The 14,327-nt window shown below is 36.0% G+C and overlaps 1 protein-coding gene and 1 long non-coding RNA gene across 2 annotated transcripts; one reads left to right on the top strand and one right to left on the bottom strand.

The window, feature by feature from the left end:
• Nucleotides 1-8,302: 8,302 nt before the first annotated feature.
• On the top strand, nt 8,303-9,762 carry LOC103495706 (uncharacterized). The gene is made up of 2 exons (XM_008457334.3): nt 8,303-8,604; nt 8,946-9,762. Exons 1-2 carry the CDS (start codon nt 8,424-8,426, stop codon nt 9,638-9,640), a joined length of 876 nt encoding a protein of 291 aa, XP_008455556.2. The 5' UTR covers nt 8,303-8,423; the 3' UTR covers nt 9,641-9,762.
• A 1,485-nt stretch (nt 9,763-11,247) lies between these two features.
• On the bottom strand, nt 11,248-13,592 carry LOC107991386 (uncharacterized). Its single transcript, XR_007822348.1, has 4 exons — nt 12,432-13,592; nt 12,257-12,331; nt 12,118-12,176; nt 11,248-11,487 (listed from the first exon to the last, which is right to left on the bottom strand). It is a non-coding gene; the product is annotated as an uncharacterized LOC107991386 (long non-coding RNA).
• Nucleotides 13,593-14,327: the final 735 nt, after the last annotated feature.

Raw genomic sequence — 14,327 nt, 5'->3', positions numbered from 1 at the left:
TAAGACTATGACATTATGTTCCTGCATCAATAATCTCTACCACTGTCGAACTAAAATAGTGATCAATTCAAACCACAGCCTAACATGCAAGATGTAATTTAAACCTACTCTTTCAAGCAAGAATGAAACCATGGAATCATTCAAACCTTGATCAAATATTCAAAAGAATTAAAGACCAATCATGCTAGAAAGTGTAAATGTAAATTACCATTCAAAAAGAAAAACTTTCAACAAATCAAACATAAAAATTCATATATCCCTAAAGCAGTGTGAGAAATTTAGCCTAAAATTTCTCCTATAGACAAGACCAACATCATCAGAATGATCTAAAGCTTTTGTTCTAGTGATTATTGAAGACATGGACATTATCACAAACAATGTAACTAAAAAACAAAACTCCTCCATTAAGTTTGAACAATAATGCTATAATGGTAATAATAACGTTCGGTGTGTGCGTGTGTGCGTGGGGTTGATTTGCAGAGAGTAACAACGTGGAAGAAAGTGCACGTGATATACAGTTTATTCTTTGTGAGAAAAGTGGCAGCCCATATAAACACCTTCATATTCTACTGTCTTGTATTACCAGCCACAGTGGTAGTACAAGATGTTGAAGTTCCTAAATGGGGATATGTTTACATTCCTGCTATCATTACTCTTCTCAATTCTAACTATCGCAAGAGGTCATAAATAGTCATTGCACCAAAGTCTTAACCATTCTAACTAGATGCCACTCTTAAGAATTTTTCTTAAAATCAAGCCAATGACCTAACAACACATATGAATAGAATATATATATATATATATATATATATATATATATATATATATATATATATATATGGAAGTAAATGTAGGGGATGCTCACAGAATTGAAATCACTTACAGAAATTTCTCCTCTCCTACATGAAATCACTTACGGAAAGGTGAAAGAGACTGAGAGACAAGTTTGCTCACAGAATTGCCCACTAACTTCATCACAAAATTGATAGTTTTCCTAATCTCCCTATCTCTGACGATATATTCATTTCTAACTATGGCTAATGTCCATTCATCTTCAATTAATCTACATTATAATCCCTAATTGATTACTATATAAAGTGGGTATAGAGTACAATGTGTACCTTGGAGTCTTTGTCCTTCCTGTTCCTTTCCAAATGCTTTCTAATCGAGACAACCTTCTTAATCAAATGGTAAAGATCCTCAGGAATCTCCGGAGCAAGCCCTTTTGATAGTAATAAAAAAACACACATTCAATTACCACAACAGCTCAAACCTAAAACTAATACATTGTTAATACTCAATCTTCCATATATATCATGGTAACAGCTAAAACCTAAAACTAATACATTAAAATTTCGAATTGATGAACAAGAATGAACAAGTACAATACATTAAAACATGCTAAAAACCCCAAATTAAAATCGCGACCACTTGAAAGAAGATGGAAATTTTACCGTCGCTGCTGTGAATGTGAGAGGGAGAATGAGAATGTGAGAGGATGTTTTTTGTGAACGCGGACGAATTTGATTCAAAGGGTGGGCGAACCTGGTTGCTGGTTGCTGTGAACGCGGACGAGCGGATGAGTTTCTTTAGAAGGAGAGAAATGCGGCCGAATTTGATTCCAAGGGTGGGCGAACAGAACAACAATCGTGGCGGCGATAGAAATGGTGGCGACGATAAAAATGGTGGCGGCGATAAAAATGGTGGCGTCGATGAAAATGGTGGCGTCGATCGGAGAAGAAATGGAAGGGAATCGTTCGGAGAAGACGAGAGGGAGATGTCGAATATGGTTTCGTATAGCAGACGGTCGAAAAGGGTAAAGTAAGAGAGAGAATGTTATTTTTTCACAAAAAAAAAATTATTAAAAAAAAATTAAATGGACCTTTAATGTCGGTGGAAAACCGACATTAAAGTGTCTAATTTATTCAAAAAATAAAAATATTAAAATTAAAATTTAAATGGACCTTTAATGTCGATTTTCAAAATGGCGGACCTTTAATGTCGTTTTAAAACCGACATTAAAGCTTTGTCTTTAATGTCGGTGGAGAACCGACATTAAAGATCCGCTTTTTCAAAACCGACACCAATGGTCTTTTTTCATTTTTCCCAAGCGACATTAAAGCCAATATTTGTTCTAGTGGTAAGTGGGCACAGCTGTACATGTCTGAGATAGTGAGGTTACATGGAGTGCCGTGTCGATTGTTTCTGATAGAGATGCCCGTTTCACTTCCAAATTCTGGAAGGGTTTGCAAACTGCTATGGGCACGAGGTTAGACTTTAGTACAGCTTTCCATCCACAGACCGACGGTCAGACTGAGCGTCTGAACCAAGTTTTAGAAGATATGTTGCGAGCGTGTGCATTGGAATTTCCAGGTAGCTAGGACTCCCACTTGCATTTGATGGAATTTGCTTATAATAACAGTTTTCAGGCTACTATTGGCATGGCACCATTTGAGGCCTTGTACGGCAAATGTTGTAGATCCCCTGTTTGCTGGGGTGAGGTGGGTGAGCAGAGATTGATGGGTCCTGAGTTAGTTCAGTCTACTAACGAAGCGATACAGAAAATTAGATCACGTATGCTTACCGCACAGAGTAGGCAGAAGAGTTATGCGGATGTGAGACGGAGGGATCTTGAGTTTGATGTGGGGGACAAGGTGTTCTTGAAGGTAGCACCTATGAAAGGTGTCTTACGATTTGAAAAGAGAGGAAAGCTGAGTCCCCGTTTTGTTGGGCCGTTTGAGATTCTGGAGCGGATTGGCCCTGTAGCTTATCGCTTGACGTTGCCACCATCACTCTCGACAGTTCATGATGTGTTCCATGTTTCTATGTTGAGGAAGTACGTGCCAGATCCATCCCATGTAGTGGATTACGAGCCACTATAGATTGATGAAAACTTGAGCTATACTTAGCAACCCGTTGAGGTGCTGGCTAGAGAGGTGAAAATGTTGAGGAATAGAGAAATTCCTTTGGTTAAAGTCTTATGGCGGAATCACCGGATGGAAGAAGCTACATGGGAGCGAGAAGATGACATGAGGTCCCGTTATCCCGAACTGTTCGAGGGATAAAACTTTCGAGGATGAAAGTTCCCTAAGGAGGGAAGAATGTAACGCCCCGAATTTTCAAGGTAAATTTTATCATTTTGTGTGATTTTTTTTTCAGAAATTTAAAAATTTTGGTGTAAATTCTCGGTTTCCTTCGATGAAGGTAGAAAAAGAAATTTAGGGTTATGAATTTCTTTAAATTAATAATTGGTAAATTGATATCTTGATAATATGATATTAATTATATTATTATTATTATTATTTACTTTTATTATTATAATTTAATATTAATATTATTATTATTATTTAATATTATATTTATTATTTAATATTAATATTATTAATATTATTAATATTATATTTATTATTTAATATTAATATGAATATTATTATTATTTAATATTATTATTATTAATATTATTTAGTATTAACATTATTATTATTATTAATTAATATTATTATTATTATTATTATTTTATATTATTACTATTTATATATATATATATATATATATATAATAATAATATTTTTTTAAAAAAAAAACCCTAAGGAGCGCGCCCCCCCTCTCTTCCACTTCGTCTTCTTCTTCCTCGTGTTCACGCCGCCGCCGCCTATCTCCGCGTCTTCTCCTTTTTCCATTCTCCTTCTTCGCCCGACGCCGACGTCCGCTACCTCCAACCCTTCGTCTTCATCTTTTTCTTTTCCTTCTTTCTTCATCGTCGACACCCTCTGCACTTCGTCTTCCGCCCACGAACGACCGCGCGACCTCGTCGTTCTTCACTGCCGTTCGCACGACCTCGCAAGCCGCCATCCTCGACGATCCCTCTCTTCCTTTCGTGTATCCGAGCAGGTCGTCGGCTCCTCATCCCCGATCTTCGACCGGCCGCATACGCCCAGTCGTCGTCGGCATTGGTTTTTCTTTCGTCGGCCCTCTCAAACCGGTTCGCGCTGCAAACCCGACCCGAGCCGAGCTAGCCGAGCCACCACCCATACCCGAGCCGAAAACCAAGCCGAGCCGCGAGTTACGAGCTAAGCCGAGCCGAGCCGAGCCGCGAGCCACGGCCGCGAGCCGAGCAGAGCCGAGCCGAGCCGTAAGCCGAGCCGTAAACTGATCCAAGTCGAGCCGAGCTGCGAGCTGGCCAACCCAAGCTGCTAGCCGAGCCGAGCCGAACACCTCCAAGCCAAGTCGAGCTCCCTGTTCACCGAGCCACCTAAGCCTTCCTTCCTCCACTTCGGGTCACGGTGAGTCTTCGGTAAGGATTGTTTTTGATGAATTTCCTAATGTTGCTACAACCGATTCGAGTTTGAATATTGGAATAAGATTTGGTCCTACCTTTCATCCCTTGAAGGTATTAAGGAGTTGACGTTCAAGTTCTCGGGTTCCACGGCAGGCTTATTTGGAGATAGCTTTCCTTTCCTCGGGTAAGTCAACGGATGTTGCTTAGGACCATTTAAAATGACTTCTACTAGTATCATCGTTTAAAACCCTTGTGTTTTCGTTTAGGTGGATCCGTTGAGCGTGGACTCGATCGAGGGGCATAACCAAGTATCAGGTAAGGGTTTTCCTACTACTGGACCTCGGATCGAGGCTGGAAACGTAGTAATCCACAGGGGATTAGACGTTAGTAACTGTACTGAATAAATGTATGTATGTTTGACTTTTAAGTATCGTTGCTATGCTCTAGTCTAATGTAAAGGTAACGTGACCGCTAGTTGTAGCTTGTGTGCCATCGGGTGTAAGGAGTTGTTTACGGATAGACACTAATGCCGGATGTTCGGTATATTGTAGTTATGTTAATGGGCTACGTTGTGGATTGGAATTGTATGTCGATGGACCTTAAATTTTTACGGTTAGGTACGTGGTAGTCTTTTTTCTGGACATTGATCATGGAGTTTGGTCGTGGAAGGACGATGAGTCCGATTTTGATTGACTAGTTGACTGGATCTAGGGATATCACAATGGTGTGTGAATTGGAAACGCATATAACAACTGATGATGTAGTTGTTTAAACCTATACTATCTGACTGGCGAAGCCTATGGCGAAATTGTAATATGAATGTTGTTGGGGTATGACTGTTGTAGACGGTTTAGTATGGACTGAGGGGTAACAGTTAGCCTCATCTATGGGGTAGTGTACCTTACGGATAGGTGTATCCTTCGGGAGCACTAGACTGATATGTGCATCCTTCGGGAGCACTGGACTGATATGTGCATCCTTCGGGAGCACTAGACTGATATGTGCATCCCTCAAGATCACTAGACTGATAGGTGTATCTTTCGGGATCACTAGACTGATACGTGCATCCTTCGGGATCACGAGACTGATATGTGCGTTCTACGGAACCACTAGACTATTATGTAGGGTACCCCTGAATAGGAAGTTAACTGTTGTTCCCTAACGGGCTCAGTAGTGGGTCCCTTACTGGGTATATTTTATACTCACCCTTTCTCTTCTTTAACTTTTCAGGTAAGGGTACAACGAGGGGCAGACCGACGAGGGGCAAGAAGGATGCGTGAAGGCCATATGGACGCATCTGGTTTTCTTTATGCTTCCGCTGATATATTTTGTTAGGATATTTGGTTTTGTGATTTGAGTTTGATGACTTGAGTATTGTATTTGAAACTCTCGTGACTGTGATTTAAAATAGGGCCCGAAACTGCTTTTGTAATATTTCTAACGTTTTTAATGAATCGTAACCGGTCCTTTATGAGTTTTTTGTGTTTTGTGGTCGAGTCTTAGTACTGAGTAGTGACCTCAGCTTAGTCCGGAAAGTTGGGTCGTTACATTACTTTTCTTTTATCTTTTACTTATTTTATTCCAAATAAAACAACTCCTTATCTCCCTTCATTTAAACCCATCAAATCTTCTTTTTAAACTCAAATCTCCCTTTCCCTCCAATTAAATCACCTCTATATTTCCCAAAATAAATATCCTTACATAATTATATTATTTACATAATATAATTATTTCAACTTCAAATTCAAATTCAATTAATTACATAATCATATATAATTAATCAAATTCCCCCCAAACACAAATCTCTTAAAACAAACAACTTTAATCATAAATTCCAAATTTAAACAAATATCTAATAAATTTCAATCTCCACAAATCAAATATTTCAACAATTGAATCAAAATAACACCCCGAAAATTTTCAAAATTTATCTTAAGATAATTGCGAATAAATTACCTAAATTTTGGGGCGTTACAAATAAATATCACAAAAAAGTTAAATCCGAAAACAATGTTTTTTCCCTCCAAAAATGCGATTTTTGACATTTGTGACTTTTTTCTTCTCTCCTTTCAATTTAGGTTATAGTGAGATGTCATGGTAGATCATTTTTCTTGTAGTGAAAGCAAAATATAAACTACCTACGAAAGGTGTTCTTCAAGCCATATTTTTTTTAAAAAACCCATATTTTTGAAGATTTGAAACCACAAGTATGAGAAGCTAAAATATAAACAAGAGAGTCAGGTTGATAAAATAAATGGTAGAAATATTAAAAATAAAAACCGTTACTTTTCAATTAGGAGCTTTTTTAAGGAGAAATGTGTTAAACTATTTTCAAATTATATCAAAATTTACTATTTTCCTTATTGTCCAAATAGACAACGATAGAAGTTTATCTCAATGTTTATCAATGGTAGAAAAGAATATAAGTCTATTATTGATAGAGACTAATATAAATCTATGATCAATAGAGATTAATAGAAGTTTAGGAGCATTTAGGGTTTAGGGGCTAATATAAGTCTATGATTGATAAAGGCTAATATGTATATATATATATATGTGTATTTATGTATGTATATATGCATATGTTATTTTACTATGTACATGGAAAAATTCTTCTTTTAATTATGTGTCCTAAATTCATGAAATAATTTGTAAAAAGATGGAAGGAAAATCACATCCATCCATTTATAAACAATTATTGGCACTATGTGAAGTTACGTACAGGAATGCTTTTACCTTGTTTATAGTTTCGTACATCAACCATAATTTAGAGGTCTTTTAAAAAATATAATAAAACGGCAAAATAATTACACTGTATAGAATAATTTCAAAAACGGACAAAACCCATAGGTCCACAATGGAAAATAAAATGTCCCGTCAACCACGCCTTTAACAATGCGCGTGTAATATATTTGATATACGATCGTTTAGATTTGGTTAGAATTTATTTTTTTAATTCTATCGTTTATTTTTGTTACACGATCGTTTAGATTTGGATAATCACAAACGACCAAATTACCAAACAATAGCCAAATCTAAACAATCGTGTACCAAATATATTATGCATGTTGTTGACGGCATCGACGGATTTAGCATAGGCCCAAGGGGGCTTGAGCCCCCCAACTTTATAGTCTTTATATAATATATATAAAGAAAACTATTTAATTATTAATATTTATCATTAACTTAGTGATTATTTTGATTGTCAGCCCCCCTTCCACCCAAGTTCAAATCCTACCTATGTAGTTTATTTTTCATATTTTTCTTTTAGCCCTGTCAATATATTTCCTAGATCCGCCACTTTACGGCGACATTTTTGGTATTTTCTATTGTGGGTCTGTAGGCTTTTTCTATTTTCAAAATTGTTTTATAAATATTTTGCCGCTTTATTATATTTTTGAAAAAACCCTTAATATTAACACTTCATAAAAAAATTAAGTGTAATAAATCTTCTATTTTAGTGATTTTGTGCTATGAAATATAAATACTCTAAATAGTTTGTAAATTTTTTTTATTTTAAAAAACTAATCTAGAATAGTAGATCTCACAAATTTATAACTCAAAAAATTAAAAGAAAAGTAACAGACTTATTAAATAAAATAAAATTATTACACACCGTTGAATTAATATATAAACAAGTATGTTTCTCTTGGATAAAAACAAAGAAAACACACCCACCAAAATTAGACTCCCAGATAAATATTTGATAAAGGAAAACAATCCTTTAATTGCCTAAAAATAATTGAAATAAAAAAAATATATTAAAAAAGAGTTATTGAGATGAGAAGAGAAAGAAAGTTGTGTGGCTCCCTGTGAGTGTCTCGTGAGCAAACTGAGTCCCAATCCCAATTCCAATCTCAATGATGTGATTTTGTCTTTACCATGAAACTCATAAATTTTATCCATGTCTCTTTTGCCGTTTTTCTTTATTTTATTTTATTATTATATTTAAATTTATTTTTGATTTTGCACAGTTTCCACGACAAACAGCGTTATGGGAAGATTTAATTTAGATAAGGATACACAAACACACACACATATGATGCTCTTATTCTTGATAGTATAAATGGGTATAAAAGGAGCATAACCCTCAAACTTAATTCTTTGTACTTCTTACTATCATTGTATTATATTACATTATATCATGAAGATGTGTTGGGTTTTACTTCTGTTCTTTCTGTTTCTTAACTTTAATTTTAATAATGGTTTTTCTAAGCCTCTTGTTCACAACAACAGCAAACTTCAACCTGCCGTTGTTGTTGGTACTGTCTTTTGTGATACTTGCTTCCAACAACATCTTTCCAGTTCTCACCATTTCATCTCAGGTTCTTCTTTTTCTTCTTATTTCAACTACTTTTCATCCATTTTACAGTTCTACAAAATTGATTTTCTTCTATTATATAATATTGAATCACTTCATGGTTCAAAATGTTATCGAAACAAGTGGTACAAAAAAGTGTATTGTATTAAATTTTGGTTTAGAGTGTCTTAGATCTTGTGTTTGAACTTTTGCAAAGTTATTTTTATTTCAGGATAAAAGATGAGAAGAGGCTTAGCCAGAAATCAATGATTTAAAAGAACCCATCATCATTTTATCCCATGTTGTATGTATATATATATTTTTTTCGGTTGAGAATGATTTGTGAGGTTATACAATGGTTCGCAGGTGCTAGAATTGAAGTAGAATGTAGAGATGAAAACAACCCAATTGCCAGTTTCAAACAGCAAGTTAAAACCAACAAAAATGGAAAATTCAGAGTTGTTTTGCCATTCTCAATTGCTAAACATATCAAGAAGATTGAAAGGTGTTCTGTTAAATTGATCAAATCCAGTGAACCATTCTGCTCTGTGGTCTCCTCTGCATCTTCCTCTTTTCTCAAATTCAAAAACTCAAAGAACAAAAATGGAGTCCGCATTTTCTCTGCCGGATTTTTCACTTTCAAGCCTTTGCAACAACCCACTTTGTGCAATCAGAAATCTAACCCACAGCTTCCCTTTCCGCCACTTGTTCCGCCCGTAATTCAGCCACCCTCGTTTTTACCGCCCAACCCCCTGCAGCCGACGCCACTCGTTCCCAACCCCTTTCAGCCGCCGGCGCCACTGATCCCTAACCCATTTCAGCCGCCGGCGCCACTGATCCCAAACCCATTTCAACCACCTGCTCCGGTGATTCCTAACCCATTTCAGCCGGCGCCAGCAACGGGTCTTCCTCTACCGCCTCTGCCGTTTATCACTCCGTCGCCGCCTCCACCAACATTGCTGCCGCCGTCGTTTTTGCCACCGTTTCTGCCGCCGATCCCTGGGATTCCGTCTGGTCCGCCTAGAGAGGAAACTTCTTCACCGATCAAACAGAGCCCATGAAGGATGACTTTTCATTATAATTAATTATGGTTAAGATTGTTTTTTCTTTTCAGATGATTATGATTTGTAGTTATATGATTATGTGTTATGGATTAGTATAATCTGAAACAAAATTAGCATAATCTTCTGGTTTTTTTAAAGGGATTTTTTTAAAAAAATATAGCAAAGTGAAAAAATATTTATATTATATAAAATAATTTAGAAAACGAAAAAAAAAAACGTATTGTGAAAAATACCAAAAATATACCGTCAACAACGCATGGGTAATATATATTTGGCAAACGTTTAGATTTGACTACAATTTATGTTTTATATAATTTAATTTTGTTACACGATCACTTAATTTGGTTACGTGTAAATTTGGTGAGACGATCGTTCAGATTTGATTGTTTAGATTTAGACCCAAATCTAAACGATCGTGTACCAAAATTGAACCAAATATTTTTTTGGTACACGATCGTTTATTTTTTTTACACGATCGTTTATTTTTTCAAGATTATTTAGTACACGATCTTTTAGATTTGTCTAAAGATTTTTTTAATTGTTTTGGTACACAATTGTTTGATTTGTCTACCACATTTTTTACACGATCGTTCACATTTGACTATTCCAATTTAAATGATCTTTTTCAAGATTCTTTATATACGATCTTTTAGATTTTGCTATTTTTCATATACGGTTTTTTAGATTTGGTTACCTAAATTTAAACGACGTAAACAAAATAGGAAAACAAGAAAAATGATAGAAAGTAATCACAACAAAAAAAGAGGAGGAAAAGAAGAAAGATGATAAAAAAATCGCAGCAAACAAGAAAAAAAAACGGGAGAACAAACCTGAAATATTTAAAGAATAACTAATTTGATGGTACATAAATAGTTGAGTCTTTCGTTATCTTCATGAAATTTAACCTTTTTTAATAATATTATTTGAATTAGAATTAGAAATAAAAGAGAACTTCATTCGGATGGGTGTTTGGATAATTTCATTTTATGTTTCCTTAAGAAATAGACGTGTTTTACAATTATTCTAATTTTTCTTTTACAAATTTTAAGATTGTTTCTAAACGTTGGTAAAAAATTGAGAAACCATGAAAGTAATTTCTTCCCGTTTTGTTTTTATTTTTTTATTTTTGACAATTCTTGTAAATATAACAAATAGATAAAATATTTATGTTCTAGATAACAAAATGAAACAATCCATGAAATTAACCTTTGTTTTTTAAATATTTCAGATTTTTCATTCTATTTTATCGTCTTCCTTTTCCTCTTTCTCTATTTTTTTCATCGTCTTTCTTTTGTCTTTTTTTTTTTTTTGAGACTGTTATTTGGTTTAAGATTGTGTATCGAATATGAAAGATCTATATATTTTTTTTATATAAAAGATCTTTAAAAAAGTGTTGTTTAGATTTGGGTAGCTAAATCTAAACGATCGTCTATAGAAAATCTGCTACCCAAATCTAAACAATCGTGTACCAAATTTAAATGATCGTGTAATCAAATTAAATGATCGCATTGTAACGACCCAACTCCTTATACTAAGCTGAAGTCATTACTAATTTAAAAGAGAAATAAAATTTATAAATTTAAAATAGAAAAAAATAAAACAAAACCTCGAATTTCTCATTAAAAGCATAAACAAATGTATATGGAAATAATTCTAAAAGTAAAATCCTAACTCGGGTCTTATCTAGTTTTGAAGAAATAAAATAGAAATAAAAGAATAAAATAAAAATGCAAATACTGGAATTCGAACAATGACATAAAGCGGAAGCAAAATGATCCATATGGCTCGTTACAATCACTTCTTGTCAATTGCCAGCTTACCTTTGCCCTTACCTCTGCCTCTGTCTGAAAAATTAAACAAGAAAGAGTGAGTATAAAAATATACTTAGTAAAGGACCCACTACTAGTCCCGCTAGGTGCCTATTAACTTCCTATTAGAGTCCTGTAAAGTGGTACCCCTAAACTGACACGTTCCCGAACACGTAGGACAAACTGGTCTGTAGTGTACTCGAAGGAAACACTAAGACAATCGGGCTGTTAGTGACCCCGTCGAATCACTCATAATCATGTCAATGTCAATGTCATACTGTACTGATGATCCCGTTGGACTACGTAGTTACAAGAAAAGTGGTGATCCCGAGGGACACCCATGTGGGTACGACTCTAATAGAAAAAAAAAACTAATAGCACACCCTATCCGTAGCACGTAACGTGTCATAACATTATCATAAACATGGCATAACATAACAATCATAGCATACTTATCCAAATATCTTAACCATAAACATAATGCAGTTGTCCTCATCAACATACTACTAGTCATAACATAACATCAGTTCGCGACATCAATCATCAATTCAATGTTAGTCATCACCAATAACACTGAGTTATGCAATTTAGCTATCATCCAAGCATAACCATAAATACATGCGACCTCTTAACTCCAGTCGGAGGTCTAGTAGTAGAATCTCTTACCTGAAGATTTGCTTAATCGAATTCTAACAGCAAAAGTCACGCTTCCAAGCAGCGAAGTCCTAAATAGTTGAAAAGCACCAAATTTAATAACTTAACCCTTAAGGATTGAAGGTCCAAAAATCCATTTGAAGTAACTTACCCAAGATCAAGGTTGAGATCAACTTAGCCTTAACTGGGAAAAGTTCTCAGTTCCACTTCTAAATGATCCAAACAACTGTTTAAGAAAAATAATTTTAATTTAATCCAAAATTAAATTATTTTGGTCCAAAATTGATCCTTGCTGGGAAAATAATCAAAACCCAAACAAAACTTACCAAGAATAGGTGAAAAGAACAAAAAATTTGGCTTGGTGGCTCAAACGGCTTGAAAAATAGGGGAAACAGCTAGGCGGCTCTGCTAGAAGGCAGAAGGCGGCTCGGGTAGGCGGCTTACATGCACAGGGTGGCTCGCACGCACAAGGGTGGCTCGGCTGGGGCTACGTGCGGCTCACGTGGCGGCTGGGGTCGCGACTCGGATCTATGCGGGTGGCTGGCATGGGTGGACTCACTCAAGTAGGGTTGAGGGCGAATCGGCTTGGGTTGCACGAATCGACACGGACGAAGGAAGTCGGCTAACAGCAGCGACTGACGATCGACGACGACTTTTAGATAGAGGAGATCAGATGGAGGGCAACGTAAAGACGATCAACTCGATGGTTCGGATGGTTGATGGTGCTTGGGTTCACGTGGACGGCTCGCCTTACAGAAGCGACGCGTGGCGACTGCACGACGGTGGTAGCAGCTTGCAGCGGAGGACAGTGACCGACGAGAAGATGGTTATCGACGGCGGCGACGGATTTTGTGTTTAGGGTTTGAAAAGTTTGGGATTAGGGTTTTGTAGGCGTGATGAAGAATGAATTAATGGGGCACGTAGAACGAGGGTCTATTTATAATAATAATAATATTATTATTATTCCATTTCCTTCGGCTCAAACGGCTTGAAAAACAGGGAAAACAGCTAGACGACTTGGCTAGAAGGCAGAAGGCGGCTCGCACATACAAGGGTGGCTCAGCTGGGGTTGCATGCAGCTCGAATAGACTGCAGCTCGCGTAGCGGTTGGGGGCTCGGCTCGAATCCACATGGGTGGCTGGCGCTGGTGGACTCACTCGGGTTGGGTGAGGGCGAACTGGCTCGGGTTGCACGAATCGACGACGAACGAAGGAAATCGGCTAACGACAGCGACTGACGATCGACGACGGCTTTTAGACGAAGGATATTAGACGGAGGGCACAACGTGAAGAAGATCAGCTCGACGGTTCAGATGGTTGATGGCGCTTGGGTTCACGCGGATGGCTCGACTTACGAAGCGTCGCGCGGCGACTGCACGCTCGTGGTAGTGGCTTGCGGCAGAGGATAGCGACCGGCAAGAAGATGCTTGTCGACGGCGACGGCGGATTTTGTGTTTAGGGTTTGAAAAGTTTAGGATTAGGGTTTTGTGGGTGTGATAAAGAAGATGAATTAATGAAGCACGTAGAACGATGGTCTATTTATAATAATAATAATATCATTATTTTTATTCCTTTTCCTTTTACAAATATATCTCTCTTCATTTAGAACCAACCTAATCTCCCTTTTCAAACCAATAATTCCACCAATCACATCAACCTTTCTCCAAATAAAATATCATAATTATCTTTACTAAATAATAATTATATATTCCATTATATAATTATTATTTTGAATTTCTTTCCCTCTCTCCACAAAATATCTTTCTCCAAAAAAAATATCCTTACATAACCATATTATCTACCTAATATAATGATTCCAACTTCAAAGTTAATTAATTAATCAAATTTCTCTCAAATACAAATCTCATTAAACAAAAAAATCTTTAATCAAAATTCCATTAGCACCCAAATTAATTCCAACACTAATTAAAATTAAACTTAAGATAATTAAAATAAATTACCTTAACTTGGGGTGTTACACGTATACAAGGAATCTTGAAAAAAATGTAATGCCTCCAAAATTAAGATAATTTTAGAGTTAATTATCTTAGTTTTGTTTAATTATATTTAATTTATTGCGCGTTATTTTGAATTCATTTAATAAGAATTATTTGATTTTGTGGGAATTGAAATTAATGAAATATCTATTGGATGAATATTTAATTAATATAGAGGTTTTGACATGTGGTGTTATTGAGATTAAATTAAATAAAATAATTATGT

This window comes from Cucumis melo, chromosome 7 (genome assembly GCF_025177605.1).
Source record: "Cucumis melo cultivar AY chromosome 7, USDA_Cmelo_AY_1.0, whole genome shotgun sequence".
NCBI lineage: Eukaryota > Viridiplantae > Streptophyta > Magnoliopsida > Cucurbitales > Cucurbitaceae > Cucumis > Cucumis melo.
This window is presented reverse-complemented; position numbering and strand designations above follow the sequence as displayed.